The sequence below is a fragment of the Oryctolagus cuniculus genome, chromosome 1 (genome assembly GCF_051225735.1).
Source record: "Oryctolagus cuniculus isolate XC-2025 breed Fujian yellow rabbit chromosome 1, ASM5122573v1, whole genome shotgun sequence".
In the NCBI taxonomy this organism is placed as follows: domain Eukaryota; kingdom Metazoa; phylum Chordata; class Mammalia; order Lagomorpha; family Leporidae; genus Oryctolagus; species Oryctolagus cuniculus.
In genome coordinates, this window is record NC_142867.1 from 6024474 (window position 1) to 6052465 (window position 27992).

The following is a 27992-nucleotide window of genomic DNA, read 5'->3' on the forward strand; positions in this document are numbered from 1 at the left end:
GCCGCGCCGCTCTCCAGCCGAGAAAACAACTGCTCACTGCTGCTGCGTCCGCCGCGCGCGCCCTTGCTGCCCCGCGGCCGCGGGACGGAGCCGGCCGGGGAGGCGCGCCGCGGGCGCCGCGGGCCTCGCTCCTCCTCTCCGCCGGCCTCGCCGCTGCGGCCTCCGCGCCGCGCCGGGCTGCGCCTTCCCTCCTCCTCCTCCCCCCGGGCCCCGGGCACTTTCTGGGCCCCGCGCAGCCCGGCCTCCATCTCGAGGTCGCCTCTCCGGTCCCCTCGCCCCCCGCCGCCCGCTCGCGCGCCACAGCCCAGGGCCCTCGGGCGCCGGGCCCCAAGCCCCGGCCCGTGCGCGCCCGCCGGGCTCCCGCGGCCCCGCATGCCCGGGCCGCCCGGGGCTGCCGGCGGCCCGGCTCCTGAGATGCGCGGGGCGGGGGCGGCGGGGCTGCTGGCGCTGCTGCTGCTGGCGCTGCCCGGCCCGGGCGGCGGGGCGGCGGGGGGGCCGGCGGGCGAGCGCGGCGCCGGCGGGGGCGGGGCGCTGGCCCGCGAGCGCTTCAAGGTGGTCTTTGCGCCCGTGATCTGCAAGCGGACCTGTCTCAAGGGCCAGTGCCGGGACAGTTGCCAGCAGGGCTCCAACATGACGCTCATCGGAGAGAACGGCCACAGCACCGACACGCTCACGGGCTCCGGCTTCCGCGTGGGTGAGGGCCGGGCCCCGGCTGGCGGGCGCGCGCGGGCGTGGACGGACAGACCCCGGGCCGGGATCTGCGGGACCCGTAGGAGCCAGGGGTCCAGGGGCGCAGAGCTGGGGCCCTGAGGCCTTGGAGGGGGGGAGTCTGGAGTCCTGGGGGCTCATGGAGGCCTGGACTTGGAAGTTGGACGACAGAACCGGGCTGGCCCAGGCGCCGAGAGGGAGGGTGCGGGGTGTGCTGGGGTGTGAGCTGAGGGCAGGAAGTCCCAAAGGGTACACACTCCCCCAATAACGCAGGCTTTGTAAAATGCCCACAGCCGGGCCTGCTGGGCAGACACCTGCCTCGGCTGGGACGGAGGAGCAAGGCCCCCTGGGAGTGAGGGAGTTAGGCACAGACGTGGAGGCCTAGGGAGTGGGGTCCCCAGCCCCCGCCTTTCCTGTACCACCCCAGGAGCGTCCAGCATCCCTGCTCTGAGGCCCTCCCCACTCAGCCCCCCCCCCCAGCATCTTTCTTCCGAAAGCCAGGCCTGGGGCTCAGCCCTGTGGGCCAGGCCGGGGGGAGGTGTCCCAGCAGTAATTACCCTCCTGGACAGGGTAATTAGACCGAGCCCAGGATGGCACCAGCGAAACAGCCCCTCTCGACACATTCCTGCACTCACAGACCCGAGGAACCCCCTCTTGTGGCTCCCGGTTCCCAGGAGCTGGGGGGGCGGTGTCTGTGCACGTGGGGGGCATGCAGAGCGGGGGGGGGGGGGCTGTGATTAAGTGCCTGTCTGTGTTGTCTCGGCTGCGTCTGCGAGGGCGCACATGGGCGTGTTTACATAGTGAGCCGGTGCCGGTGTCAGGATGCGTCTGTGTGTGTGTGACCAGATGGGGATGCGTGTGAGCGGGTGTGGGCCCAGCCTCCCAGGCCCCCTGGCCGTTCCTGCCAAGGCTGCTGTCTCCGTCCGTGCTGCCCACATCCCCCAGGCTCAGCGCCCAGGCCACAGTGGGCGGGTGTCACTGGGAGGTCACCCTCACCGCTGCGGGTGACTCACTGGGAGGCAGGAAGGAGAGGCCTCTGCCTCCCCCGGCCCAGGACACACCCCTCCTGCCCTGAGAGCCCTGGCCCCAAGAGGCCGGCCAGGATGGGCTGGGCCGGGCTGCTCTCCGCTTGACCCTGAAGGTCGAGCATGGCAGCTGTCCCTCTGGGGCCTCTCGTGTGTCCAGGAGAGCGGCACCCCCACCTTCCCACTCTGGGAAGCGAAGGCAGCCGAGAGCTCAGGTGTGAGTTTTTGTTTTTGTATTAAAGAGGTGTTTATTTGAAAGGCAGAGTTAGAGAGAGAGAGAGAGAGAGAGAGAGAGAGAGATCTTCCACCCGCTGATTCACTCCCCAAATGGCCACCACATCCGGGGCTGGGCCAGGCTGCAGCCAGGAGCCAGGAGCTCCATCCAGGTGTCCCACGTGGTGGTAGGGGGGCTCAGAGCACTTGGGCCAACCTCTGTTGCCTTCCCCGGTGGCCTTAGCAGGGAGCTGCGTCGGAAGTGGAGCAGCTGGGGCTTGAACCGGGGCTCCCATGGGATGCCGGCAGCTCAAGATGGCTGCTTAGCCCCCTGCGCCACAGTGCCGGCCCCCACCTAATCACTTCGCCATCCATTCCCTCTGCACGTTCTCTGGGACTCCTGGCTGAGGCGGACCTGGGCCTGCCCCTCCCAGGCACCCTTTGTAGTGGGGGAGGCTGCAACCAAGCCGGGTGCCAGGCAGGGCCAGGCCGAGGGTGGGCGCTCGGGAGCGGGGGCAGGGCTGGCTCCCTCCCCGGCGCAGCTGGGGCAGCACGGGTGAGATTTGACTCTGCGGAGCTGGGGGAAGGGGCACCCGGGGAGGAAGGAGTGGAGCCCTGGTGTGTGGGGTGCACATGGGGGAGAGAGGGGGCGGGGCCGGGGAAGGTTCTGGGCCGGGAAGAGCCTGGAATGTCTGAGCAGGGAGGCCGCGGTGAGCCGGGCTGTGCAGTGCCAGAGCTTTGCCTCAGGCCAGTTTCTCTGCAGAGGCTGGGACTGTGGACGGCCTGGGCCAGAGAGAGGGGCAGGAGCCAGCGAGGGGTCTGAGCGGGAGGCCCGCCCGAGCCGGGGAAGGAGGCCGAGGCCGTGGGGAGACCCAGCTCAGTCACGCCCCAGTGGTGACCCCGGGGCAGCGGGGGATGCTGACTTGTGGCCGTGGGAAAGGGGTCTGTACCTGGCAGGACTGAGGGGCGGGCTCCGGGGTGTCCAGGCAGAGGCAGGGAGGGAGCAGAAAACTGACCTAGGCAAGAGGAGGCGGAGGTGCCAGGGAGGAGTGGGCCCTTCGCCACCAACACAGCGCCCCCTGCGGACCCCACAGAGCAGAGGCCCCTCTCCCCAGCGGGCACCTGGCCTGCCCGCCTTGGGCCGTAGGGTGTTGGGAATCCAGACTGCACGGTTCCTCTGGAGAGATGTGTGGTCAAAACCAGCTCCCCGCGGAGTTGGGCAGGGAGGCGGGGCGGCCGTGGGCGAGGGTCGGCCTGGGCCCTGACCCCCCTCCCCTCCGCAGTGGTGTGCCCCGTGGTCAAAACCAGCTCCCCGCGGAGTTGGGCAGGGAGGCGGGGCAGCCATGGGCGAGGGTCGGCCTGGGCCCTGACCCCCCTCCCCTCCGCAGTGGTGTGCCCCGTGGTCAAAACCAGCTCCCCAGGGAGTTGGGCAGGGAGGAGGGGCAGCGTGGGCGAGGGTCGGCCTGGGCCCTGACCCCCCTCCCCTCCGCAGTGGTGTGCCCCCTGCCCTGCATGAATGGCGGGCAGTGCTCCTCCCGCAACCAGTGCCTGTGTCCGCCGGACTTCACCGGGCGCTTCTGTCAGGTGCCCGCCGGAGGAGCCAGCGGGGCCAGCGGCGGCGCAGGTCCCGCGCTGGGCCGAGCCGGGGCCCTGTCTACAGGCGCGCTGCCGCCCCTGGCTCCGGAGGGCGAGTCTGTGGCCAGCAAGCACGCCATCTACGCCGTCCAGGTGATCGCCGACCCTCCCGGGCCGGGGGAGGGGCCCCCTGCCCAGCATGCAGCCTTCCTGGTGCCCCTGGGGCCGGGACAGATCTCAGCGGAAGGTACCAGGCGACGGGCAAACCCGGGGAGGCCGAGGTGGGCGGGCATCAGGGCGGCCGGGCCCGGGCGAGGGGCGCGGGGCAGCCCTGAGGCCACCGCGCCCCGCCCCCCAGTGCAGGCCCCGCCCCCCGTGGTGAACGTTCGCGTCCACCACCCGCCCGAGGCCTCGGTGCAGGTGCACCGCATCGAGGGGTCCAACGCCGAGGGCCCGGCCCCCTCCCAGCACCTGCTGCCGCACCCCAAGCCCCCGCACCCCCGCCCACCCACCCAGAAGCCCCTGGGCCGCTGCTTCCAAGACACGCTGCCCAAGCAGCCTGTGAGTGACGCGCATGCGACCGGCCCTTTGGGCCTCTTGGGGTGGCCCTGCAGGCTGGAGGGCGGGGAGGGGTGCGAGCCTCGGGGTGAAGGTGGCTCTGTGACCCCTCCCCCCACGCCCATCCCCCCGCCAGTGTGGCAGCAACCCCCTCCCCGGCCTCACCAAGCAAGAGGACTGCTGTGGCAGCATCGGCACCGCCTGGGGCCAGAGCAAGTGCCACAAGTGCCCCCAGCTGCAGTGTGAGTGCCCGGGGCCCCCCCACGCCCCGCCCTCAGTGCGGGTCCCCAGCCCAGCGCCCACCAGGCTCCTCTGTGTGCTCTGCCCCCACCCCCGTGCCCTCCCTTGCCCCCAGCTGCAGTGTGAGTGCCCGGGCTCAGCGGGCGCCCCCCATGCCCCGCCCTCAGTGCGGGTCCCCAGCCCAGCGCCCACCAGGCTCCTCTGTGTGCTCTGCCCCCACCCCCCCATGCCCTCCCTTTCCCCCAGCTGCAGTGTGAGTGCCCGGGCTCAGTGGGCGCCCCCCACGCCCCACCCTCAGTGCGAGTCCCCAGCCCAGCGCCCACCAGGCTCCTCTGTGTGCTCTGCCCCCACCCCCCCATGCCCTCCCTTTCCTGCCACAGGCCCCCAATGTCCACCCCCTAAACCACCCCCATCCTCTCCTCTCTCTGCAGACACAGGGGTGCAGAAGCCAGGGCCTGTCCGTGGGGAGGTGGGCACTGACTGCCCCCAGGGCTATAAGAGGCTGAACAGCACCCACTGCCAGGGTACGGCCAGCAGCAGGCCCGGTGGGAGGGGCAGGTCACTGGGGGTGGTCCCAGGGTGGCCGAGGGGGGGCTGGGGGCTGGGGCTGGACCCTGTGGTTCTGGGAGCACTTTACTGCCGCCTGTGGCCGTGGGATACAGGGACCCAACCCCCACCCCCAGACATCAACGAGTGCGCGATGCCCGGCATGTGTCGCCATGGTGACTGCCTCAACAACCCTGGCTCCTACCGCTGCGTCTGCCCGCCCGGCCACAGCCTGGGCCCCTCCCGCACACAGTGCATTGGTGAGACCGCGGGGGGCACAGGGCCCTGGGAAGTCACAGGCATGTGGGGGGGGGCTCTAAGCAGCAAGGGTCGGAGGTCACAAGAGATGCGAGTGGGGGCAAAGGCAAGGCCCAGAGCAGACGGGGTGCAGGGCATGTGGGGTCAGGGAGTCTCTGGCGTCAAGGTCACGGAGACCTTGAGCTTGACGAGGAGGGGGCGGGGACAAAGTCCAGGGCAGTTAGAATCGGGGTTCAGCGCGATTAGGGCCACAGAGGATTCTGGGATCACGGGACATTAGGGTCACAGGGGGTCAGGGGCCACATGTGGATGGAAGGCTGCCTAGGCCTGACGTGCGAGGTCTGGAGCAGTGGGCAGAGGTGCCCACACCCCCTCTGCCCCTGCAGCGGACAAGCCGGAGGAGAAGAGCTTGTGTTTCCGCCTGGTGAGCCCGGAGCACCAGTGTCAGCACCCACTGACCACGCGCCTCACCCGCCAGCTGTGCTGCTGCAGCGTGGGCAAGGCCTGGGGCGCGCGGTGCCAGCGCTGCCCAGCAGATGGCACTGGTGAGCCGGGGCGGGGCGGGGCGGGGCGGGGCTGGGGGCCGCTACCCCTGCCGCACCTGGGCGGCGCTCACCTGGGGGGCTCTCTCGTCTTCACCGCAGCTGCCTTCAAGGAGATCTGCCCAGCTGGGAAGGGGTACCACATCCTCACCTCCCACCAGACACTCACCATTCAGGGCGAAAGCGACTTTTCTCTTTTCCTGCACCCTGATGGGCCACCCAAGCCCCAGCAGCCCCCTGAGAGCCCCAGCCGGGCGCCGCCACCTGAGGACGCAGATGAAGAGAGAGGTCGGGCCTGACCCGTCCTGTTCCCTGACCCGTGCCGAACCCCCAAGCCTGCGCTTTGGCCCAGAACTTTAACCCCGAGCTGTAACCTCCTATGCCTTGATGGCTAACCCAGGGACCTTGCTCAACCATCGCTCCTTAGGCCTGGTCCTCTGGGCACTGAGCAAACTCACCCTAGCCCAGGGTCCAACCCCTGACCTCTGAGCCAGAGGCATGATTACTGCCCTCCTAGCCTAACCCCAAAGACCCGGCCGCTGACCCCCGACGGTCTCCTTCCACCCACCCAATGCTTACCTGCCCTCTTCCCTTTCAGGGGTGACCACCGACTCAGTGAGTATGGCGGCCCAGGCGGTGGGGGTCGGGGAGAGAGGGAGGCAGGGAGACACGGAGGCCTCACGCTGTTGTCACCGCAGCCAGTAAGCGAGGAGCGCGCCCTGCTGCAGAGCCACCCCACGGCCACCACCACCCCCGCCCGGCCCTACCCTGGTGAGCCAGGGCCGCAGGGGGCAGCCCTCGGGAGGGGCCGTGGGCGGGGTTCACAGCCCAGGGGCTGGGGGCGCCACGGCTCTCGCCAGGGAGACGCAGGCCCCCTCCCCCGCACTGACGCGCCGCCTCCCGCAGAGCTCATCTCGCGCCCCTCGCCACCCACCATGCGCTGGTTCCTGCTGGACCTGCCCCCATCCCGCAGTGCGGTGGAGATTGCTCCGACCCAGGTCACAGGTAAGGCCCGCCCGGCGGGGCCACGCCCTGCTGAAGCCACGCCCCTGCCCTCTCCCGCATCCAGCCTAGGGCAGAGGCACGGGCCGCCGGGAGCCGATGCGGGGCGGGCAGTAGGGAGCTTGGGGTCGCCGAGGGCATTCATTCATTCATTCATGCACTCGGTCATTCAGCCAGCCACGTGCTGGGCGCTGAGAGGTGCTGGGGATGCAGGTAGAAGCTTGGAGATGAGAGAGATCAATGAGGAAGCAGTTTGTCTCCTTCATCCATCAGAGAAGAGGGGAGCACTCTGGGCGCTAGATGATGAGTAGGGCAAGGAGAGGCTTCAGCCTGCAGGAGGTCCAAGGGGCGGCCATGGCGCGAGTCCGGGGGCTTCGGCAACATTTCCTAGCTCCCACGGCACAATCCCCGTGCCAGGCTGGCTGTGCCGCTGTACCGCAGGAAATGGCATTTGCCCCTCTCACGTTCTGGGGAGTGAGCGTTGCTAGGTCCTTTTCCTGGTGAGGTCCCCCCAGGTCACCCAGCTGAACCAGAGTCAAGCCTTCCGCGCGTGCGTGTGTGTGTGCATGTGTGTGTGCGTGTGTGTGTGTGTGTGCTGCCACCCTGGCTGCAATTCTAGACGTGTATGCAGGCTCAGGTGCAAAGCGGCTGCCCTGGGACTCTGGGAGCGTGGGGGCGGCCTGGGGAGGAGGCGTGGACAGGAAGTCCAGGGAGAGAGGCAGGCTGGGAGAAGAGAGGGCACCAGTGGCCTGGTGCGCTGGGGGTGGGGCAGAGTTCAGCATCCCAGCCTGGTCTGCATGATTGAATGGGGGGATGGGGTGCTGGGGATGAAACTGGAGGTTGTGGGGGGATCAAAAAGAGGGAGGTGCAGGAGGCAGGGAGGCCCGGGCTTGGGGACAGAGACAGTGCGGGCGGTTCCTGCATCTGCTCACCTGTGCACACCTGTGAAACCAGCCCCTGCCTGCCTCCAGAGGGGAGGTGCTCAGCCAGTCTGGAGGAGGGGCCCGGCCCCTGGCGCGGGGTCATAGAGGGATGGAGGATGGGGGGTTGGAGAGTGGGGTCTCAGAGCCCCTTTGGGTAGGGGGAGCACCGAGGAGACCGGGTTTGGTTTGAGGTGACTGGGGTCAGGCCTTGGAGTAAGTGGGGATCCGAGTGCAGTCCTGCCGTCCTAGTTTGGGGCCATCTGGGTGCTGATAGTGGGGGCTGTCTGGGATGGAGATGTAGGACACCCCAGGACTGGGTAAGAGCAGGCAGGAAACTGCGCATGATGGGGGCTCAGGCCTGGGGCCTGGGGTCCGCCCTGCGCAGATGGGGAGGGGGTGCTGCGCGCGCAGCCCCTGACCCGGCCCCGCCCGCAGAGACTGACGAGTGCCGGCTGAACCAGAACATCTGTGGCCACGGGGAGTGCGTCCCCGGCCCCTCGGACTACTCCTGCCACTGCAACCCGGGCTACCGGTCGCACCCACAGCACCGCTACTGCGTGGGTGAGCGCGGGGCGGGCGGCCCGGGCGGGGCGGGGGGCGGACCTCGCGGGCGCGCGCCTCTGATGTCTGTCTGTCTGCGCGCGTGCCCCTCAGACGTGAACGAGTGCGAGGCGGAGCCGTGCGGTCCCGGCAGGGGCACCTGCCTGAACACCGGCGGCTCCTACAACTGCCATTGCAACCGCGGCTACCGCCTGCATGTGGGCGCCGGGGGCCGCTCATGCGTGGGTGAGCGCGCACGGGGCGGGCGGCGCGGGGAGGGCGGCGGGGCCCCCTCCGGCGGCCGCCGGGTGATCGCCCCCGCCGCTCCCCGCACCCCCAGACCTGAACGAGTGCGCCAAGCCCCACCTGTGCGGCGACGGCGGCTTCTGCATCAACTTCCCCGGTCACTACAAGTGCAACTGTTACCCCGGCTACCGGCTCAAAGCGTCGCGGCCGCCGGTGTGCGAAGGTGGGGCTCCCCCCCCCCCCGGCCCTGGTTGCCCCTCGACCTGGGGCGGGGGCGGCGAGCCTGCGCTCCCGTCTGGGCCCGGCTCTGGGCCTCTCAGAGGCGGGCGTGTGGGAGCCCAGAGAGCGGGGTTCGCCTTGTTGACTTGGGGGCTCCCGGGCCGGCCACGTGGTCCCCAGACGGTTCCCCCCCATTCTCCTCCTTCCCTCTCTTTCCCTCCCCCCTCTCCTATGCAGACATCGACGAGTGCAGGGACCCTAGCACCTGCCCGGATGGCAAATGCGAGAACAAACCCGGGAGCTACAAGTGCATTGCCTGTCAGCCCGGCTACCGCAGCCAAGGAGGCGGGGCCTGCCGCGGTGAGGGCGGGGCCTGGGCCTCCAAGGCGGGGAAGGGCGGGGGTCGGCCCCGGGCGGAGGAGATCGCCACGAGCCGATCCCGAAGCGAGCTGTCTCCGCCGCAGACGTGGACGAGTGCGCCGCGGGCAGCCCCTGCTCGCCCGGCTGGTGTGAAAACCTCCCCGGCTCTTTCCGGTGCACCTGCGCCCAGGGCTACGCGCCCGCGCCTGACGGCCGCAGTTGCGTGGGTGAGCGACCGCGCCCTCATGCCGCGTGCACTGAGCCCCGGGGGTGGGTCACGCTCTGTAGAAAGTGGGTGATCTCTGAAACGGGTGGGTGGAAGCTGGCTAATCCACGCCCTCCCTTCCCCGGTCCTGATTCGGTGGCTCAAATCCCACGTGGGACTGACCTTAGGGGGCGGGGCTTGAGGCTAGATAGGAAAGAATGGGGGAGCCTCGGTGGTCCCTCCCTGCACCCACGTTTGTTATGCAGGAGGTGGCCTGGAGGCGGGATTCAGAGACAATACTGGGCCCCGGGCTGCGGGCCTGGATGCAGCTGGGGTCTCCCTGGAAACGCTGGCCCCTGGGGAGGAGGGTGGCCTGGGTTAAAGGCTCAGGAGGAGTTAGCCGACCAGTGACAGGGGCAGGATGACGGCTGTGGCCTCAGGATGGCCAGGGGATAGAATGATGTTAGAGAAACGCCAGGCCAAATTGCCTGGGCTGTTGGCTGGGTGTCAAGGTGGAGGAGCAAAGGGAGTAATGAGCGGCAGGTTTCCTGTTTGCTGGGATGGAGAGCAGGCGTGGAGGATGTGGGGGGCCAGGGCTGACCAGGGCAGCTAGCCGTGCCGAGGCTCCGCTGGGCCAGGAACTGGGACCATGCAAGAGGGAGACGCTGGTGTGGGGGCCGACTGTGCCTCTGAGGAGAGGCCGTGGCTAGGCAGGGGTCTGGGGCAGGACCTGCTCCCCCCTCCAGCCCATGTCTCTGCCCCAAGGGACGTGTCGGGGTGGCCAGTTCCTTCATTCATGAGCAGGGACATGTTTCTGGGAGGACCAAGGTACAGGGAAGCTGTCCGTTTAGGGCGCAGGCGCCGTGGCAGCTGAGGGGCAGGCTGGCTGGGTGAGCAGTGAGAGCAGGTGGGCCGTCAGTCCCGGCCCAGGGACCCTGGTGGCGCCCCGTGGGGCAGGGTGAGGGCCCCGGCACTTCTCAGCTCAGCTGGCCTCAGCGCAGCTGCTCCAGGTGACGGGCAGGCGTGGGAGAGCGGCAGAGATGCGAGGTGACGCCCAGGCCGGCCCCGACCCCCGCTGTGCCCTGCAGACGTGGACGAGTGTGAGGCCGGGGACGTGTGTGACAGCGGCATCTGCACCAACACCCCGGGCTCCTTCCAGTGCCAGTGCCTCTCTGGCTACCATCTGTCCAGGGACCGGAGCCGCTGCGAGGGTGAGGGCGTCTCAGAGCTGGGGTGCTGGCCTGCCCTGGGGCATGGGGGTGGTGTGGGAGCGAGCCAGGGCTCCGGGGGGCAGCCGGGCAGCCTCGGGCCACGCCTGGGCTCAGGCCCTGAGCTTCGCCACCCTCTCTGCCCCTTGCAGACATCGACGAGTGTGACTTCCCTGTGGCCTGCATCGGGGGTGACTGCATTAACACCAACGGCTCCTACCGATGTCTCTGCCCCCAGGGCCATCGGCTGGTGGGCGGCAGGAAGTGCCAAGGTGTGGGGCCGTGCGGGGAGCAGCGATCCCCGGACACGCTGTGGCTGGCTGGCTCTGCAGCTGTCCATGTGCTCAGTCTCCTTCCATTTCACCGAACAACGGTGATGATGAGTTAGCACCGTGCGCGGTGCCAGGCGCTCCGGGAAGCTTTCTCTCTTTTTTAAAGATTTGTTTATTTGAAAGAGTTAGAGAGAGAGGTAGAGAGAGAGAGAGAGAGAGGTCTTCCATCTGCTGGTTCACTCCCCAGATGGCTGCAGAGGCCAGAATGAACCAATCTGAAGCCAGGAGCCAGGAGCTTCTTCTGGGTCTCCCATGCGGGTGCAGGGGCCCAAGGACCCTTGCCGTCTTCTACTGCTGTCCCAGGTGCATTAGCAGGGATCTGGGTCAGAAGTGGAGCCGCTGGGACTCAATTCAGCATCCATTATGGGATGCCGGTGCTGCAGGGGGCAGCGTCGCCGCCACGCCTCAGCGCCGGTCCCTCTGGGAAGCCGTGTACAGGCACTAGTGTGTTTAACCCGACGGCTCAGCCAGACACGCCTTCCTCTGGCGGGAGGCTCCCAGCACCTCCTAGGGGCAGGTTTTGAGCTACGGAGCGAGTGTGCAGCGACGGTTCGACGGTTCGGAGGAACCTGACTCCGACAGTTCAGGGTGAGGCGGCGGCTGCTGAGTTGGGGCGTGAGGATGGGTAGGGGTTCCCAGGCAGACAGAGGCACAGGATGGCGCCTCATGCCCGGCAGGGCGGTCACTCCAAGTCCTGGGGGAGCCGGCCGCAGGTGCTCCTGGGCCCGCTGGGAAGAGCCAGGCTTTCTGTCTGTCCCCAGCGGGGGCCGCTGCAGGTTTTGTGCGGGTGGCACTGGTGGGTGTGCACACCCCCCCATCCCCGAGGCCAGACACCAGGGGCGGAGCTTCCTGTTGTGTGCGCTTTGAAGTCAGGGTGCAAATTCAGGCTCTGAGCCTGTGTGCTGCCCGAGGGCGCACGGCCCAGGGAGCCAGGGCCGGGTGTCCGTGTGCGCCACGTTTGCCCCCTGCTTCCTGCAAACCTCGCTCTCCCCAGACATAGATGAGTGCAGCCAGGACCCGGGCCTGTGCCTGCCTCACGGCGCCTGCGAGAACCTGCAGGGCTCCTACGTTTGCGTCTGCGACGAGGGCTTCACCCCCACCCAGGACCAGCATGGCTGCGAGGGTGAGTGTCCGCCCAGCACCCCCCACCTCGGGAAGACAGCTCCCCTGAGGGCAGCTGGGCGGGGAAAAGGGTCCAGGAAAGCAGGGGACAGATCGCTTCGGCACGGGCAGCCTGGTGAGGGCGGCGGGCGGCCTCGAGCAGCCCTGAGCGCCCACCGCCCCCAGAGCTGGAGCAGCCGCGCCACAAGAAGGAATGCTACCTGAACTTCGACGACACCGTGTTCTGCGACAGCGTCCTGGCCACCAACGTCACCCAGCAGGAGTGCTGCTGCTCGCTGGGGGCCGGCTGGGGCGACCACTGCGAAATCTACCCCTGCCCAGTCTACAGCTCAGGTCAGCAGCCGCGCGGGCCGCTCTCCCGGGCGAGGGGCGGCTGCGAGAGGAGGCGGAGGGCGCGGGCCCGAGCCCCACGCCCCGAGCGCTGCTGCCTCCTCCCCTGCCCACGGCCGCGCTCTCCCCGCAGCCGAGTTCCACAGCCTCTGCCCGGACGGAAAGGGCTACACCCAGGACAACAACATCGTCAACTACGGCATCCCGGCGCACCGAGGTAAGCCCCGCCCCCGCAGAGATCGGCCCGCCTTTCCTGTAAGCCCCGCCCCGGCCCTCGGAGAGCCGGGCCCCACCCCCGCGGAGATCCGAACCGAGCCTTCCCTGTAAGCCACGCCCCTCGGAGAGCCGGGCGCCCTCCCCGCCCCCTCAGAGATTCGGACCCCGCCCCGCGGAGATTCGGGCCCCACCCTTCCCCGTAAGCCCCGCCCCGCCCCTCGGAGATCCGGACCCGGCCTCCCCTAAGCTCCGCCCCGCGGATCCGGGCCCCGCCCTTCCCTGTAAGCCCCGCCCTGCACGCGCACGGCGCCGCGCGGAAAGCCCCCTCCCGCGCACGGCCGGGCCCAAAGCCGCGCGGCGCGGGGCTGCGCGCCCACCGCCCGACACCCCACAGACATCGACGAGTGCGTGCTTTTCGGCGCGGAGATCTGCAAGGAGGGCAAGTGCGTGAACACGCAGCCGGGCTACGAGTGCTACTGCAAGCAGGGCTTCTACTACGACGGGAACCTGCTGGAGTGCGTGGGTGAGCGCGGCGGAGAGGCGCGCGCAGCCGCCCCCACGGCGGCCTGCCGCTGCCGCCCGCGCCCCTCCCCGCACGCTGCCGCCCGCGCCCTCGCCCTGCTCCCCAGCGCTGCCACCCGCGCCCCTCGACCCGCTCCCCAGCGCTGCCGCCCGCGCCCCTCGTCCTGCTCCCCAGCCGCTGCCACCCGCGCCCTCGCCCTGCTCCCCAGCGCTGCCGCCCGCGCCCCTCGTCCTGCTCCCCAGCGCTGCCACCCGCGCCCTCGCCCTGCTCCCCAGCGCTGCCGCCCGCGCCCCTCGCCCTGCTCCCCAGCGCTGCCGCCCGCGCCCCTCGACCCGCTCCCCAGCGCTGCCGCCCGCGCCCTCGCCCTGCTCCCCAGCGCTGCCGCCCGCGCCCCTCGTCCTGCTCCCCAGCCGCTGCCACCCGCGCCCCTCCCCGCACGCTGCCGCCCGCGCCCTCGCCCTGCTCCCCAGCGCTGCCACCCGCGCCCCTCGACCCGCTCCCCAGCGCTGCCGCCCGCGCCCCTCGTCCTGCTCCCCAGCGCTGCCGCCCGCGCCCTCGTCCTGCTCCCCAGCGCTGCCACCCGCGCCCTCGCCCTGCTCCCCAGCGCTGCCGCCCGCGCCCCTCGCCCTGCTCCCCAGCGCTGCCGCCCGCGCCCCTCGACCCGCTCCCCAGCGCTGCCGCCCGCGCCCCTCCCCGCACGCTGCCGCCCGCGCCCTCGTCCTGCTCCCCAGCGCTGCCGCCCGCGCCCTCGCCCTGCTCCCCAGCGCTGCCACCCTCTCCTGCCCCTCCCCCAGACGTGGACGAGTGCCTGGACGAGTCCAACTGCCGGAACGGAGTGTGCGAGAACACGCGTGGCGGCTACCGCTGCGCCTGCACGCCGCCCGCCGAGTACAGCCCGGCGCAGCGCCAGTGCCTGAGCCCCGAGGAGATGGGTAAGGCTCGGGCCGTTCAGCCGGGGCGGGGAAGGGGCGCGGGGCCCGGCCGAGGTGCGACCGCCGCCCCCACCCTTGCCCTCGCCGCCCCTAGACGTGGACGAGTGCCAGGACCCGGCGGCCTGCCGCCCTGGCCGCTGCGTCAATCTGCCGGGCTCCTACCGCTGCGAGTGCCGCCCGCCCTGGGTGCCCGGGCCCTCCGCCCGCGACTGCCAGCTCCCCGAGAGCCCGGCCGGTGAGGGCGAGGGGCGCGCGCGGACCCCCGGACGCCGTCTCCGCGCAAGTGGGCGGGGCGGAGGCGTTGGTGCCCGCCTCGGGCGCCTCCCTGACGCGCGCCCCTGCCCGCAGAGCGCGCCCCGGAGCGGCGCGACGTGTGCTGGGGCCAGCGCGGAGACGACGGCATGTGTGCAGGGCCCCTGGCCGGGCCCGCCCTCACCTTCGACGACTGCTGCTGCCGCCAGGGCCGCGGCTGGGGTGCCCAGTGCCGCCCGTGCCCGCCGCGCGGCGCAGGTGAGCCGGCGCGGGGTGCGGCGGGGCGCCGGGGCGGGAATCAGGGTCCTGGCGTCGCTGAATGCCCCTGCCCCCTCCCAGGGCCCCAGTGCCCGACGTCGCAGAGTGAGAGCAACTCCTTCTGGGACACGAGCCCCCTGCTGCTCGGGAAGACGCCGCGAGGTGGGTGGCGCGGAGAGGAGGGGGCGGCGGCGGGCCCCCACCCCCCACGCTGGCTCGGGGTGGCGCTCAGACCCCTGTTTGCCCGGCGGTCGCAGACGAGGACAGCTCGGAAGAGGACTCGGACGAATGCCGCTGCGTGAGCGGCCGCTGCGTCCCGCGGCCCGGCGGCGCCGTGTGCGAGTGTCCTGGCGGCTTCCAGCTCGATGCCTCCCGGGCGCGCTGCGTGGGTGAGCGGGTGGGCGTGCGGGCACGGCGGCCCCCGGCTAGACGCCTCCCGGGCGCGCAGCGTGGGTGAGCGGGCGGGCGGGCACGGCGGCCCGGGCTCGACGCCTCCCGGGCGCGCTGCGTGGGTGAGCGGGTGGGCGGGCGAGCACAGCGGCCCCGGCTCGACGCCTCCCGGGCGCGCAGCGTGGGTGAGCGGGCGGGCGGGCACGGCGGCCCGGGCTCGACGCCTCCCGGGCGCGCTGCGTGGGTGAGCGGGCGGGCACGGCGGCCCCCGGCCGGGCCGGACCGAGGCAAGGCCGTGTCGCCCCTCGCCCATCCCCGCAGACATCGACGAGTGCCGAGAGCTGAACCAGCGCGGGCTGCTGTGCAAGAGCGAGCGCTGCGTGAACACCAGCGGCTCCTTCCGCTGCGTCTGCAAAGCCGGCTTCGCCCGCAGCCGCCCGCACGGGGCCTGCGTGCCCCAGCGCCGCCGCTGACGCCGCCCTCGGCCCCCGCCGCGGCCATCGCCAGTGGGTTCACGTCGACCTCTCGCTCCTGCCCAGCTCGGGACTGGGGCCCAGGGGCCTTCGGGGGCCCGCAAGACCCCTTCCCACCCCCGGAGACCCGAGGGCTCTGCCCGCTTCACTGTGGATGCTGGGGGCCCCGGGGCGCTGCCAGCCTTCCTCCCGGGGGGGCGTTCCTAGAAGCTGATCCATCAGGCCGTGCCTCTTAATCCACCCTTGGCTTTCCAAGCAAATTGGAGTCTGCGGGCGGCGGCTCCCGGGTGCGCAGCGTCGCCCCCAGCCGCCACAGAGCCCGGGACGGGGAGTGTGAAATAGAATTTATTGTGGCTGATTCTGTACACGGCGAGATGCGCCGGGCCGGGCCGCCGGGCTCACATGGTTTGTACAATAAATACACGCGCGGGCGCGCCCGCGGCTCAGTCCAGCTTCCGCGCCCCCAGCTTCAGGGGGCCCTTGGAGTTCTTCTTCTCGGCGCGGCGGGCCTCCATCTCCCGCCGCCGCTCCTCGCGCTTTTTCCGGGCCAGCTCAGCCTTCGCCTGCCCTGGGGGCGGGGAGCAGAGGGTGGTGCAGGTTGGGGGGTGCACGGGGGTCCCCCCAGCAGGGCCCGCAGGGCCCGCAGGGGTCAGCCCTCGGGGTGGGTGGGCGGGCGGCACTTACGGCTCTCGGCTTCCAGGCCCTCCCAGCTGTCGCCCCACGAGTCCGGCCTGGGCTAAAAAGGAAGTGCGGGCCGTTGTGGGGACTCCCGGCATCCCGCACCCAGGCTGCCCCTCCCAGGGCTCTCGGGACGCGTACCTGGGCACTGGGCCGGGCAGACAGGGCAGCAAAGGGGTCGCCCTTGTCGTTGGCCTCCGGGCCGCCCCAGTTGTATTCGCTGGCCAGGCGCGTGCCCTCCGGCTGCTCCCAGGAGCCCTCGGCTTCCCAGCTGCTCCAGTCTGCCTCAGGGGGTCTGTGGGCTGGGGCGCTGGCCTGGAGTGCGGAGAAGCAAGTGGCCCCGGGCGGGCGGCAGACCCCACCACCACCATATACACCCCCGCCTGAGCCAGCTCACCTGCACACACACACACACCCCGCCGGAGCCAGCTCACCTGCACACACACACACCCGCCTGAGCCAGCTCACCTGCACACACACACACACACACACCCCCGCCTGAGCCAGCTCACCTGCACACACACACACCCGCCTGAGCCAGCTCACCTGCACACACACACACACACCCCCGCCTGAGCCAGCTCACCTGCACACACACACACACACACCCCGCCTGAGCCAGCTCACCTGCGCACACACACACACACACACCCCGCCGGAGCCAGCTCACCTGCACACACACACACACACACACACACACACCCCGCCGGAGCCAGCTCACCTGCACACACACACACACACCCCGCCGGAGCCAGCTCACCTGCACACACACACACACCCCACCTGAGCCAGCTCACCTGCACACACACACACACCCCTGCCTGAGCCAGCTCACCTGCACACACACACACACACACCTGCCTGAGCCAGCTCACCTGCACACACACACACACACACACCCGCCTGAGCCAGCTCACCTGCACACACACACACACCCCACCTGAGCCAGCTCACCTGCACACACACACACACACACACACCCGCCTGAGCCAGCTCACCTGCACACACACACACACACCCCCGCCTGAGCCAGCTCACCTGCACACACACACACACACACACACACGCATGTGCACTCACCTGCCCAGCGCCGCCCAGGCTGACGCGGCCTCCGCTCCTGCAGTCCTGGGCCGGCACGGTCTCGGGCTCCTGCTGTGGTGAGGAGGAAGACGTGACCCCTGAGCCCCCACATCCCCCCCCCCCCGACCCGGAAGCTGGGCGTGGGCGTGACCCTTTACCCTTTTGCCTTCTTCCGCTCTGCTTCTCAGGCGCACAGGTGGACTCCTGCCTGCCCTCACCCCCTTCTGGGGCTCCCTGCCTTCTCCACAGGGCCAGCGGCACCTGGCCCCACCCCCACCCCCACCCCCACCCCCCGTCAGCCTCATTCCATCCTCAGCCCTCCTCCAAGCGGGCCTGGGAGTGGCTTCTCCTGGGTGGGCCCAGAGCAGGTGGCGAGGGACACAGCAGCAGCCCAGCGAGTGTCCCGACCCTGGGTGCGTCTCGTCCCCCACCCCGCTCCTGGGCGGTCCCTGGAGTTGGGCTCGACAGCTGGCTTTGCCCCATGACAGCCATTCCAGGAGGCCAGCTGCCAGAGGTGCCCTGCAGGTGGCAAGGACCGGACCCCTGCCGGGCCCCACATGACGCTCGGCCTGACCCGTGCCGGGCCCCACGTGACACCCTCCACCCCGCCCCCCGCTTTTTAAAAACATTTATTTGATGCAGCCGGTGCTGTGGGGTGGAAGGCTAAGCCTCTGCCTGTTTGCCAGCATCCCATAGCTGCTCCACCTCCAGTCCAGCTCCCTGCTAATGACCTGGCATGGCCCGAGTCCTTGGCCTTCTGCTCCTGGCTTCAGCCTGGCCCAGCCCCCACCTCTGTGGCCATTTAGGGGGTGAACCAGCGGATGGAAGATTCTCCTCTGTCTTTAAATAAATAAATAAATCTCTAACAACAATTTTATTTGAAAGGCAGGGAGACAGAGTTCACCTCCCAAATGCCAGCAGCAGCCGGGGTTGGGCCAGGCCAGAACCAGGAGCTGGGACTCCATCTGGCTCTCCCTGTGGGGGGCAGGGACCCGAGACTGGGCCAGCACTTGCTGCCCCAGGGTGCACACCAGAACTCTAGGCAGGCACCGCAGCACGGGACGCAGACACGCCGGGCGGCCGCTTAGCCGGGTCCCAGAGGCCCCTCAGCCCCACTCACCTCCAAGCTGCCCCAGTCTTCATCGTCCCACCTGTCGGCAGCACTGCCGTCCTCGGCCGTGTCCCTGTCCTCCTCCTGTGCCTCCCAGCGGCCTGAGCTGGCGGGGCTGGCCGGGCCGGGGGTGGGGGCTGGGCTGGGCTGACCTGGGGAGCAGAGACTCACTGGGCTCCCAGAGGTGCTGGGGAGGGGGCACCAAGGAAGGGGGCGGGTCCGACCCCATGTCCTGTGCCCATCACCACCTCCCCAGGGGCAGCCAGGCAAGCGGGGCTCCGGGTGCTGCACCTGCCCCTCCCCGGACCGCACGCAGCTAGGCTGGGACTCACCCTCCGGCGCGGGTCCCTGGGGCGCACTGGTCTCCGCGGAGGCAGCCGTGGGGTGTGCGCGGATCAGCTTGGAGGTGAGCGAGGAGACCCCAGTCACGGCCCAGCCCGCCCAGCTGGCTGCGGCGCCTCCCACCCCGGGGCTGGAGGCTGCGTGGACGTCCTTCTCTGGGCAGTGGCGGGAGAGAGGCAGGTGTGGGCACCTCCGGCTCCACGGGGGGCGCGGCAGCCCCTCCCTCTCGTCCCGGGGCGGGGCGGGGGAGAACCTGACCATGGGCACTCACCCACTTCTGCCAGCTGGGAAGGGTCCTCGGACACAGACTCCAGCTTGGACAGGAAGCTTCGAATGGCTTTGAAGGCCTGTGGGGAGCCAGGCCCAGGGCTGGGCTGGTCCTAGCTGTCCTAAGGCAGCCAGCTAGGACCCAGGTGCCCCGGCCCCAGCCCAGCCGCGCCTCACCTGGTCCCGCACAGATCTCTCGGGGTCCACGGTGAGGCCACAGAGCACAGGCAGGATCTTGTGGGCGCAGTCGTTCACCGAGTAGAGGTTGTGGGTGGCAGCAAAGCCCAGCACACCGGCGACCCGGGATGGCGCAAATGGGTCCTTAGTGGCCCGGCTGAAGGCGGAGGTGAGGACCCTGTGTCTGGTCTGGGGCGGGGCAGGGGAGAGGGCTCCTGGGTAGAGGGTCCAGTGGGGGCCCACAGCTGCCAGCCCCGGCTTCCCACAGCAGGGGCCTACGGGGCTCCCAGATCTGAGAAGCGCGGGCTCATCACTAACAGCCTAATGGAATAGCCGAGCTACAGCTCTGGATCTAGCCTCCTCCAAGGTCACTGGGCGCCATGCTGCCCAGGGCAACAAGGCCAGCAGCTGCTGGGCCTCCCTTGCACCTTCCCTGCCCAGCTGACCTGTCTGGGCACAGCAGACATGTGAGTGATGAGCCCTGGCTGTGGGGACGCCCACGGGCCTGGGCTGGGGTCTCGGATCTACACCCTACTGGCTGTGTACCCGCGCAGCCACCTCCGGGACCAGGACCGGGGCTAACAGTGCGCTGGTCCCAGGTCTCCGGGGAGACCAGCCCCCACCCTGACCCCAGGCTAACAGTGCACAGGTCCCAGGTCTCCGGGGTGACACCCAACCCGGGGCTAACAGTGAGTGGGTCCCAGGTCTCAGGGGAGACCAGCCCCCCCCACCTGGGGCTAACAGCGCGCAGGTCCCAGGTCTCCAGGGAGACCAGCCCCCTCCCCCCCGACCCGGGGCTAACAGTGCGCAGGTCCCAGGTCTCGGGAGACCAGCCCCCCACCCTGACCCGGGGCTAACAGTGCGCAGGTCCCAGGTCTCGGGGAGACCAGCCCCCCCCCACCCGGGGCTAACAGTGCGCAGGTCCCAGGTCCCAGGGAGACCAGCCCCCCCCCTTTCCCGCCACGGCCCCCGCAGCCGCAGGACGCTCACGGCGGCACTGAGGTAGGAGCCGATCTTGCCCAGGCAGACCGTGGTGTTGCAGCGGATGGGGCCCTGCTCGTCCTTGGCCTGCAGCCGCGCGAAGTGCTTCATCAGCTCCACGTTGAGGTTGCTCTCGGTCAGCTTCGGAGCCAGGAGCAGCATGGACTGCCGGCAGAGGGCGCGGTGGGAGCGGGGCGCGCACGCAGGCCAAGAGCCGGGGCCAGAACATGCCCGGGGACCCTGAGGTGGCCGCGGTGGCCTTGGGCACCGAACAGAGCCGCCTGACCCTCCAAACCACCCCCACCCCGGCCCCACCCCACACCCGCGTCGCCGCTCCCCCTCGCACCCCCCCACTTCTCTCCCCCGCCCTTGGCGCCTTCACCCCCCCCCAGCTGGGGCCGAGGTCGCCCCCACGCGGCTACACCCGGCGTAGCAGTTTGAGGCCCCCGAGGTCCCCCTCTCCCGTGGCCGGCCGCTCCCCTCACTGCGTCCCGTCGGGACCCTGGAGCCGGTTTCAGGCCTCCTTCAACGCCGGCAAGCCCAGGGGTGCAACCTCCAGCCCCCACTCGCCAGCCGCCCACGGGGGACACCCAGCCTCCTCTCACGGAGTGGCTACTCAGCCGTCCAACCGCCCGGGCCAGGAGCCCCAGAGCAAACGGCACCGGCTCCCCTCCCTCCACCTGCAGCCAGCCCCGGCCACGGCTCAGCGGGGCCACCTCAGCCCTGGGCCGTGTCCTCTGCCCTGACGGGCCACTCTCCACCCAGCCACGGCCCTGCTCTAGTCAGGAGGACCCAGGGTGTGTGCCAGGCCCCCCACGCCCTGCACGAGACCCCAGCCCCCAACCCAGTACCCCCTCGGCCACGCTACCCTTGCTGCTACTCCCGCACTCCAGGCCGCCCCAGCCTCAGGGCTTTGCGCGTGCGCCCCTAGCGCAGGGAGGCCGTTCCTCCGTTTCCTGGGGCTCACCGGTCTCCTTTCCCTAGGGAGCCCTCTTCAGCAGGGTCTCCCTCGACCCTTGTTTGCTTTGCTTTATTTTTATTTGAAAGGCAGAAAGAGATGAAGAGAGAGAGGAGTATCTGCCGTTCACCCTCAAACGCCTGCACCAGCCGGCTGGGCGAGGCGGAAGCCGGCGCCAGGGCCTCCATCGGGCTCCCCTGTGGGCAGTAGTGAGCGCGCACCAGCAGGAAGCTGGGACCACACCAGGCTCGCCGCGGGAGGCGCAGACGTCCTCCGGGCACCTCAACTGCCGAGCGCCCAGCCCGTGCCCTGCTCTGGAAACGGCTCACCCTCCCAGCCCTCCTCACCCTCCTCCTCCCTCCCCGCCATTCCCTCCCTCCTCACCCTCCTCCTCCCTCCTCACCCTCCTCCTCCCTCCCCGCCATTCCCTCCCTCCTCACCCTCCTCCTCCCTCCTTGCCCTCCTCCTCCTCCCCACCCTCCTCCCCACCCTCCTCGCCCTCCTCCTCACCCTCCTCACCCTCCCCTCCCTCCCCCTCATAGCCCTCCTCCCCACCCTCCTCACCCTCCCCTCCCTCCCCCTCCTCGCCCTCCTCCCCTCCCTCCTCCTCCCCCTCCCCTCCCTCCCCCTCCTCGCCCTCCTCCCCACCCTCCTCCTCACCCTCCCCTCCCTCCTCCTCGCCTTCCCCGCCCTCCTCGCCCTCCCCGCCCTCCTGGCTCTCCTCCCCCTCCTCGCCCTCCTCCACACCCTCAGCTGCTGGGCTGCCCCCGTAGCCTGGCCCGCGTGGACACACCTGCCCCTTCCACAGCCTGCTCCGACACACAGGCCGGACTCGAGGCCTCCGAGGCCTGAGCTGAGCCCCCTCCGGGCCCAGCCACACCCACCTTGACCGTCTGCTCCCGGATGGCAGGGTTGGTGTCCAGGAAGCCGTGGACGACGTGGGGAAAGATCTGGGTGTTGACCGTCGCCTCATCGAGGTACTGGATGAACTGTTCCATCTGTGGCCCAGGGTCGGGTGGGAGAACTGGTCAAACCCTCCCGTCCCCCGAAGCCACGGGGCCACTCTCAGCAGGCACTGGCCTGCCAGGTCAGCCTCCTGGGTCCCCTGCCTCAGGCCCGTGTGGAGAGCAGGGGCCACTGGGAAGAGCCAGGGCCCGGGAGCCGCAAGGCTGGCTCCTGGGCCTCTTAGCCGCCGCCTGCACTGGCCCCTCTCAGAGCCTGCACTGGCCCTGACAGGGATGTGTCCATGCGCAGCTGGACGGGGCCTGGGAGCCACCAGGGAGCCACGCCCTGGGTCACAGGGGTCCCCAGTCTAAAGCCCATCAGTCTGATGCTCCCGGCAGAGACCGGACCCCCACTCTAAGTGCAGGAGTCCCCGGGCCAGGAGCTGGGGGCACCCAGGCCTTGCAGCCTGGCAGGGCGTCCCCCGGCTGCCAAATAGCCCCGCGACAGCTCCGCTCCCGGTCCTCACGAGTGCACACATGGGGGGGGGGGGGCGGGGCAGCTCCCCAGGACCCACCTGCTGCAGGAGGCGGATGCGCATGGCGCGGTCGGGGGACGAGAACATCTTGACCAGCACGGGCACGATCTGCTGCCGGTACTCCTCGGCCTTCAGGCGCTCACCCACCTGCAGGGGAGAGGCCCAGCCCCGCCCCTGAGCCCCGCCCCAGCTTCCCGCGCTGCCTGCTGGCTGGGGGGCACGCCCTCGGCAGCTCCTCCATCTCCGGGCTCCTCTCTCTGGGTGAGGGCCCCCGCACGGGGCTCAGGAGAGCTGGGTGCTGGGTGGTCGGGGGGAGGGGAGGAGGGTGGTGGCAGCTGACCCCTGGGCCCTGGGGCAGGGCGGATGGGTCACTCCAGGGGGTCTGTTCTGGGCAACGGGAGGGAGGCTGAGGGTTCTGGGACAAGGGTCTGGGTTGGAGGCCCAGGGCCTCCCTCCCCAAGGGAATACATCTCCATAGACGGTTGGGCACCCTGGCTTCAGCCACTGGGAGGCAGCGAGGAGCCCCTCGCCCTGCGGGCTGGGGTCGACCCGCACCAGGCTGCCCAGCCCCAGGCCGTGTCTCTGGCAGCTGAGCCGCGCCAGGTCAGCTCCTGCCCCACGGCTCCGCTGGCCCGAGCGTCCCGCTCCCCTCCCCACGCACCTTGAAGAGGGGCGTAAGGACCACAGCCCCGGCGCTGCCGAACTCGAAGGCCGTGAGCAGCTGCGGCAGCACCCTGTGCCGGCAGAAGGCCTCGGGGAAGGCGTCCAGGCTCTGGCTCAGCTCTTGGAAGAACTTGTGCTTCTCGGCCGGCTCTTTGATCTGGCGGAGCGAGGACAGCGGGGGAAGAGGCCGGTCCGGCAGCGCCGGGGCTAGGCCTGCGGGGCCCGCGCCCCCTCTCCCAGAGCTAGGCCTGCGGGGCCCGGGCCCCCTCTCCCAGAGCTAGGCCTGCGGGACCCGGGCCCCCTCTCCCAGAGCTAGGCCTGCGGGGCCCGGGCCCCCTCTCCCAGAGCTAGGCCTGCGGGGCCTGGGGCCCCTCTCCCAGAGCTAGGCCTGCGGGGCCCGGGGCCCGTCTCCCAGAGCTAGGCCTGCGGGACCCGGGCCCCCTCTCCCAGAGCTAGGCCTGCGGGGCCCGGGCCCCCTCTCCCAGAGCTAGGCCTGCGGGGCCCGGGCCCCCTCTCCCAGAGCTAGGCCTGCGGGGCCCGGGCCCCGTCTCCCAGAGCTAGGCCTGCGGGGCCCGGGCCCTCTCTCCCAGACTTGCTGCGCCCGCCTGGGCAAGCTCCCGTCTCTGCCAAGTGGGACGGCGGCTCGCCCGCTCCACTGGCCCGGCCGAGGACTCAGCCGAAAGAGGCGCGTGCGAGCTGCTGGCGTGGGGACGGCACGCGGCACGGCTGGGCCAGCCCCTCGGGAGGTGCGGCTGGCCAGGGAGCCCTTCAGCCACCCCAGGACGCCTACCGGGAACCCACTGCAAGGATGCCAAAACTGACGCTGGAGGAGGTGGAGGAGCTCACCTGGTTTCCCGGCCCTGGCCAGGCTGGCGCCCCCCAGGACTTGAGGCTGGGCCCCCCCCCCCCGGGACTGCAAGCTGAGCACCCCAGGGACTCCAGGCTGGGGCCCCCGGGACTGCAGCCCCAGCCCCCAGGGACTCCCCCCGGGAATGCAGACCCAGCCCCCAGGGACTCCCCCCAGGACTGCAGACCCAGCCCCCAGGGACTCCTCCCAGGACTGCAGGCTGGGCCCCTGGGGCCCCAGGCTGGGCGGAGTTCGTGGCCGAGGGAGCAGTGGCGTTTACCCCAGAGCGGGTGGTCCTGCAGAGCCACGGCTCGGTGGTTTCCTGCAGCCCCCACCTCTGTGTGAGGCTGGAGCCCCCACTCACGCTTTCTCAGCACAGGAGTGACCGCGAAAGCCTCAGATCCACCTCCCCCTGCTTTATGAGTAGAAGCCAAGGCACAGAGAGGGCAAGGAGCTTGTCCAGAGCCGCACAGCAAGGAAGCACCAGGCAGGGCTGACCCGGGGCACTGCTGCACGGAGCCTTTCCGAGAGGCCGGCACTCCCCAGCCACAGAGCAGGCGGCTGAGGGCCAAGGTCAGAAGCCCAGAACGGCCAGGCAGGGACCGCAACCCAGCCCACAGTCCCTGTACAGCCTCCCCCACAGCCGCTTCTTGGCCCAGGAGCAGCAACCTCCGGCGGGGGACAAGGAGGACCTGCGTGGCCCTGCAGTGGCTCTGACCACAGGGTTCGGGGGCCAAGACCCAGGGAGAGGCTACACCATGTCCAGGGCACACACCAGGAGTCACAGCTGCCCCCGACCGGAAGCGGGGCCCCTGCTCTCCCACGGCTCCCTGGGAGCCGGCCAGAGTCAGCCGCCTTCCTGCTGCGAAGTCTGAGCAGGGCAGCCTGGCACGGCCAGCCGTGTGCGGACAGCTTCACGGATCCAGGTGCCCGTGGCGCTCGCCCCGCCCGGGAGGCCCAGGGGCCACTGGCTAAAGCCTCCCCCTCCCCCACGTCAGGACAGGGACTCCATCCCATCCAGGTGGAGGTGCCCCCGCACACAGCAACACAGTGGGGCATAGAGCAGGACCTGCCTCTCCGCACCCGGCAACAGCGTTGCGGGCCAGCGGGACCACGGCTCTCCACGTCACAGCTACGGAAACTGAGGCCAGGGGCTAAGCGGACAGCTCCCCCCAGGCCCGCACCTTCAGGTCCTTCAAAGCACCCCGCCTTGGCTGTCGTTGCGCGTACCCGGAGGGGGGGGGGCACCGGATTCCTCTCCCACACCGAGGCCTTGTTCACTCAGGCCCTGTTCACTCCTCGCCAGATCCTGGGGCAGGGACCTGGGTCTCTCCTCCCCGCCCGGCATGGAGGGCTGTCCCGTCCGTGAGCGGAGCCCGCGGAGCTGCTGGAACAGCAGGAACCAGCGGGCACCGGAGCTGGGAGCGGGCACCGCATGGCCGGCCGGGCGCAGATTCAGCCAAGCGCAGGGAAAACCCTCGGAGGACGGCCGCAGCGAATGGCACCGTGGGGCCGGAGCTCTGGCCCGGCGGGTTAGCTGCTGCCTGGGCCACCAGCGCCCGTCCCGGAGCACAGGTGGGTCACTCTGCTTCCCAGCCAGCTCCCTGCTAACGCGCCTGGGAAAGCAGCGAAAGACGGCCCCAGTCCCGGCCCTGCACCCACAGGGAGCCCCGGACGCAAGGCCCGGCCCCATCTGGGGAGAGAACCAGGACACGGAAGACAGCTTTCTGTCTCCTTCCCTCTGTCACTCTGCCTTTCAACTGGATGAGTAAGCATTTTTCTAAAAGCTGCATCTACAGCAAACGCATACGGACTTTTTTGGGCCGTGATTTCTCAAACAGCAGGGCGTAACAGCTGCTTACGGCCGTCCACGTAGTATTGAGCCCAGGAAAAGAGACGCGCGTGGGTTCGGTGAAAGTCCTATGCCGTTGCCAGAAGGGACTCACTCGCATCCGTGGGCGCTGATACCCTGGGGTGTGGGGCGGGCTCTGGCCCCACTCCGGTGGATACTAAGGCACGGTCTGTGCCGACCCCTTCCTCGCCAGGCGCGCGTCAGCCAGGGGAAGCCACACGCGGGCGAGAGCAGGCGCCAGGGCTGGACGCCCGCCGGCAGCCCAGGCTCGTCTCGAGGGTCTGCCCATAGGAGACCCCGGCCGAGGAACGCAGGCCCGCGCCGGGGGCGGGGGGCCCACCTGAATCTCCTCCAGGAAGAGGTTGGTCTCCACAAAGCGGTTGTCCATGAAGCCGCCGGGCGCCCGGCAGTTCTGCAGGAAGCGGGCTGGGTTGGGGCGCAGCTTGGGGTTGGCGCCCACCAGCTCGCAGTAGTGGGGCACGAGCGACTTGGGGATCTGCACGGGAAGGGCCGGCCGTCAGGGCGGGGGTAGCTGGCTCCCAGAGGCTGGGCGGGACAGCCAGGGGCCACCCACTTACCTTCCCAGGATTCCGCAGGGCGGCCGCCCGGGGCAGGGGCCCGTTGAAGACCTCCCAGATGAGGCAGCCCAAGCGCCACATGTCTGCCGACCTGTGCCAGGGACCCAGAACTGCCAGGGACGCCAGGGCGCCAGGCCCGCCAAGGGGCAGGTTGCAGCAGCCCCATTCGACAGATGAACCAAGTGAGGGGCCTACCCCTGGTCACCGAGTCTGCAAACTCAGAGCCACCCACTCACAGCCCTGCCCGACCACCCTGAAGACCCTGGGAGCAGGGAGTGGCCCCACCGGGGCACTGGTTCCCTCCGTGGCCGGGCAGCAGGGGACAGGCGGCTGCTCGCCAGTCTCGGGGTCCGGAAGGGGACAGAACAGGGCACCCACCACTTCTCTGTGGCCACTCTGCCGCTGGGGTCGGCCAGCTCCGGGGGGTCATACTGCTCGAGCTCCGGGACCCCCTTCCGCGGAGGGCCCCCGCCGTCGCCCTGGGCCGAGTACATGTAGTCCAGGCCCCCGAGCTTCCACTCTCCGGCTCGGTCCACGAACACGGCCGCCACGCACACATTGTTGTGGATAAGGCTACAGTCGTTGACCAGGAAGCTGAGGGCTTTCTGGGGGCAGAAGGAGCCATCACGGCCCAGAAGCCGGGCCCCCGGCCCAGCTCGCCCCGCCGCCCCCACCTACCACGATCTGGTGCAGGCCCCAGGACAGCTCCGGCTCCTTCGGGCCCCCCGCCTCTGCGCCGGCCTTGAGGTGCGTTGCCAGCGGGGTCACGGGCTCCGTCACCACGTGGAAGCATTTCTCTGTCTGCGGAGGGGGACACGGGGTCTCAGGGCGGGGAGGGAGGGGCCCGGTGGAGGCGGCAAATCTGCGGGTGCTGGGGGTACCTCCAGCCCATCGATGTAGGCCAGGATGTTGGGGTGCCGCAGAGTTTTGAGGCGCTTGAAGGCAGCTCTAGCCACTTGGGTCTGCTCCTCCGAGCCGGGCTTCACGTCATACACGAAGATGGACACCGGGCTGCCCGTGGCCTGGGGGAGAACACGGCCGTGAGCGGCGGGATCCGGGGCCGCCCGCTAAGGGAGGGCCCCCAGCTTCGGCGCCCCAAGAGAGGGCCAGGGGCCTGGGCTCTCGGCCCGCAGGGGCGCGCTCCGGTGCGCCCGTCGGTCCCTCAGCCCTCCCGCCCGCCACGTCGGCACTGCCCGGCCCTCTCCGCGGCCCGCGGCCCCAGAGGCTCTCGCCGCCACGTCAGGCCGGGCGCGACGCAGCGGAGCCGGCGGCACGGGCTAGGCGAGGCCGAGGTCGGCCGCGGCCTGCGGAGCGCGGCCGCGCTCACCTTCTTACGGCCGCGGTGCAGAACCCAGGGTCCCGGCGGGCCGCCTTCGGGGGGCTCCGGGCTGAGTTCGAAAGGGAAGTCCCGGACCGGGTCCCGGGCAAAGAACCACATCGTCTCCGCCGCCGCCGCGGGCTCCGGGTCCGCCGCTCCGGGTCCTCCGGCCGCCCGAGCCGGGGCGGGGCGGCCGGGGGCGGGGCCGTCCCTGGAGGGGCGGGGCGGGGGCGGGGCGCGGCCTGGAGGGGCAGGGCCGGGGCGGGGCCGCGGGCCGGCGAGACCTGCCCACAGCGCCCCTCCGCGGCCAGGTCGGGCACCGCCGCTTTCAGCTGCCGGTCCCCAGCGGGTCACCCAAGCTCTCCGGAGCCTTGTGCCCCTTTATCTAATAGGGGCGTGGACGTGAGGAGAGCTTAAGAAAAGACGGACGCAAGTGGAAACCGAGGCAAGAAGGCGGGGAGATA

General features: G+C 70.4%; 2 protein-coding genes across 10 annotated transcripts; one reads left to right on the top strand and one right to left on the bottom strand.

The window, feature by feature from the left end:
• LTBP3 (latent transforming growth factor beta binding protein 3) lies at positions 1–15647 on the top strand. 3 transcript variants are annotated; one of them, XM_070068578.2, is made up of 28 exons: positions 1–694; positions 3439–3768; positions 3880–4082; positions 4216–4321; positions 4751–4843; positions 5003–5125; positions 5510–5668; positions 5768–5953; positions 6264–6280; positions 6364–6436; positions 6572–6670; positions 8026–8151; positions 8245–8376; positions 8471–8599; positions 8833–8955; positions 9060–9182; positions 10249–10371; positions 10521–10640; positions 11695–11823; positions 11988–12155; positions 12286–12369; positions 12763–12891; positions 13686–13823; positions 13918–14058; positions 14172–14333; positions 14415–14495; positions 14591–14722; positions 15045–15647. In XM_070068578.2, exons 1-28 carry the CDS (start codon positions 373–375, stop codon positions 15194–15196), a joined length of 3903 nt encoding a protein of 1300 aa, XP_069924679.1. In that variant the 5' UTR covers positions 1–372; the 3' UTR covers positions 15197–15647. The 3 variants fall into 3 exon arrangements, with proteins under 3 accessions (XP_069924679.1, XP_069924682.1, XP_089178972.1); XM_070068581.2 differs by lacking the exon at positions 13918–14058; XM_089322846.1 differs by lacking the exon at positions 8245–8376.
• Positions 15529–27729, bottom strand: SCYL1 (SCY1 like pseudokinase 1). Of its 7 annotated transcripts, none has more exons than XR_016227068.1 (18): positions 27538–27729; positions 27092–27232; positions 26889–27011; positions 26589–26815; positions 26211–26301; positions 25973–26128; positions 22932–23090; positions 22310–22417; positions 21675–21788; positions 19842–19997; positions 18852–19040; positions 18679–18754; positions 18398–18464; positions 18075–18217; positions 16955–17023; positions 16016–16189; positions 15881–15932; positions 15529–15764 (listed from the first exon to the last, which is right to left on the bottom strand). XR_016227068.1 is itself a non-coding variant. In XM_070068595.2 (18 exons), the coding sequence occupies exons 1-18, from the start codon at positions 27646–27648 to the stop codon at positions 15640–15642; spliced, it is 2379 nt and encodes a 792-aa protein (XP_069924696.2). In that variant the 5' UTR covers positions 27649–27728; the 3' UTR covers positions 15529–15639. The 7 variants fall into 7 exon arrangements, 2 of the variants coding, with proteins under 2 accessions (XP_069924696.2, XP_069924692.2); XR_016227065.1 differs by having other exon boundaries at positions 16955–17026; positions 27538–27728; XR_016227094.1 differs by having other exon boundaries at positions 16955–17026; positions 19842–20091; positions 27538–27728.
• Between the last annotated feature and the right edge of the window lie 263 nt (positions 27730–27992).

Coding starts and splice junctions, on each gene's coding strand:
- SCYL1 (XM_070068591.2), bottom strand. CDS start 27,648: ATGTGGTTCTTTGCCCGGGACCCGGTCCGGGACTTCCCTTTCGAACTC. Junction 19,041..19,841: donor GCTCCTACCTCAGTGCCGCC/GTGAGCGTCCTG, acceptor GCCCCGCCCCAG/ACCAGACACAGGGTCCTCAC. Junction 15,933..16,015: donor CTGCCCGGCCCAGTGCCCAG/GTACGCGTCCCG, acceptor CTTCCTTTTTAG/CCCAGGCCGGACTCGTGGGG.
- LTBP3 (XM_070068578.2), top strand. CDS start 373: ATGCCCGGGCCGCCCGGGGCTGCCGGCGGCCCGGCTCCTGAGATGCGC. Junction 10,641..11,694: donor GGGCGGCAGGAAGTGCCAAG/GTGTGGGGCCGT, acceptor CGCTCTCCCCAG/ACATAGATGAGTGCAGCCAG. Junction 14,496..14,590: donor GCTCGGGAAGACGCCGCGAG/GTGGGTGGCGCG, acceptor CGGCGGTCGCAG/ACGAGGACAGCTCGGAAGAG.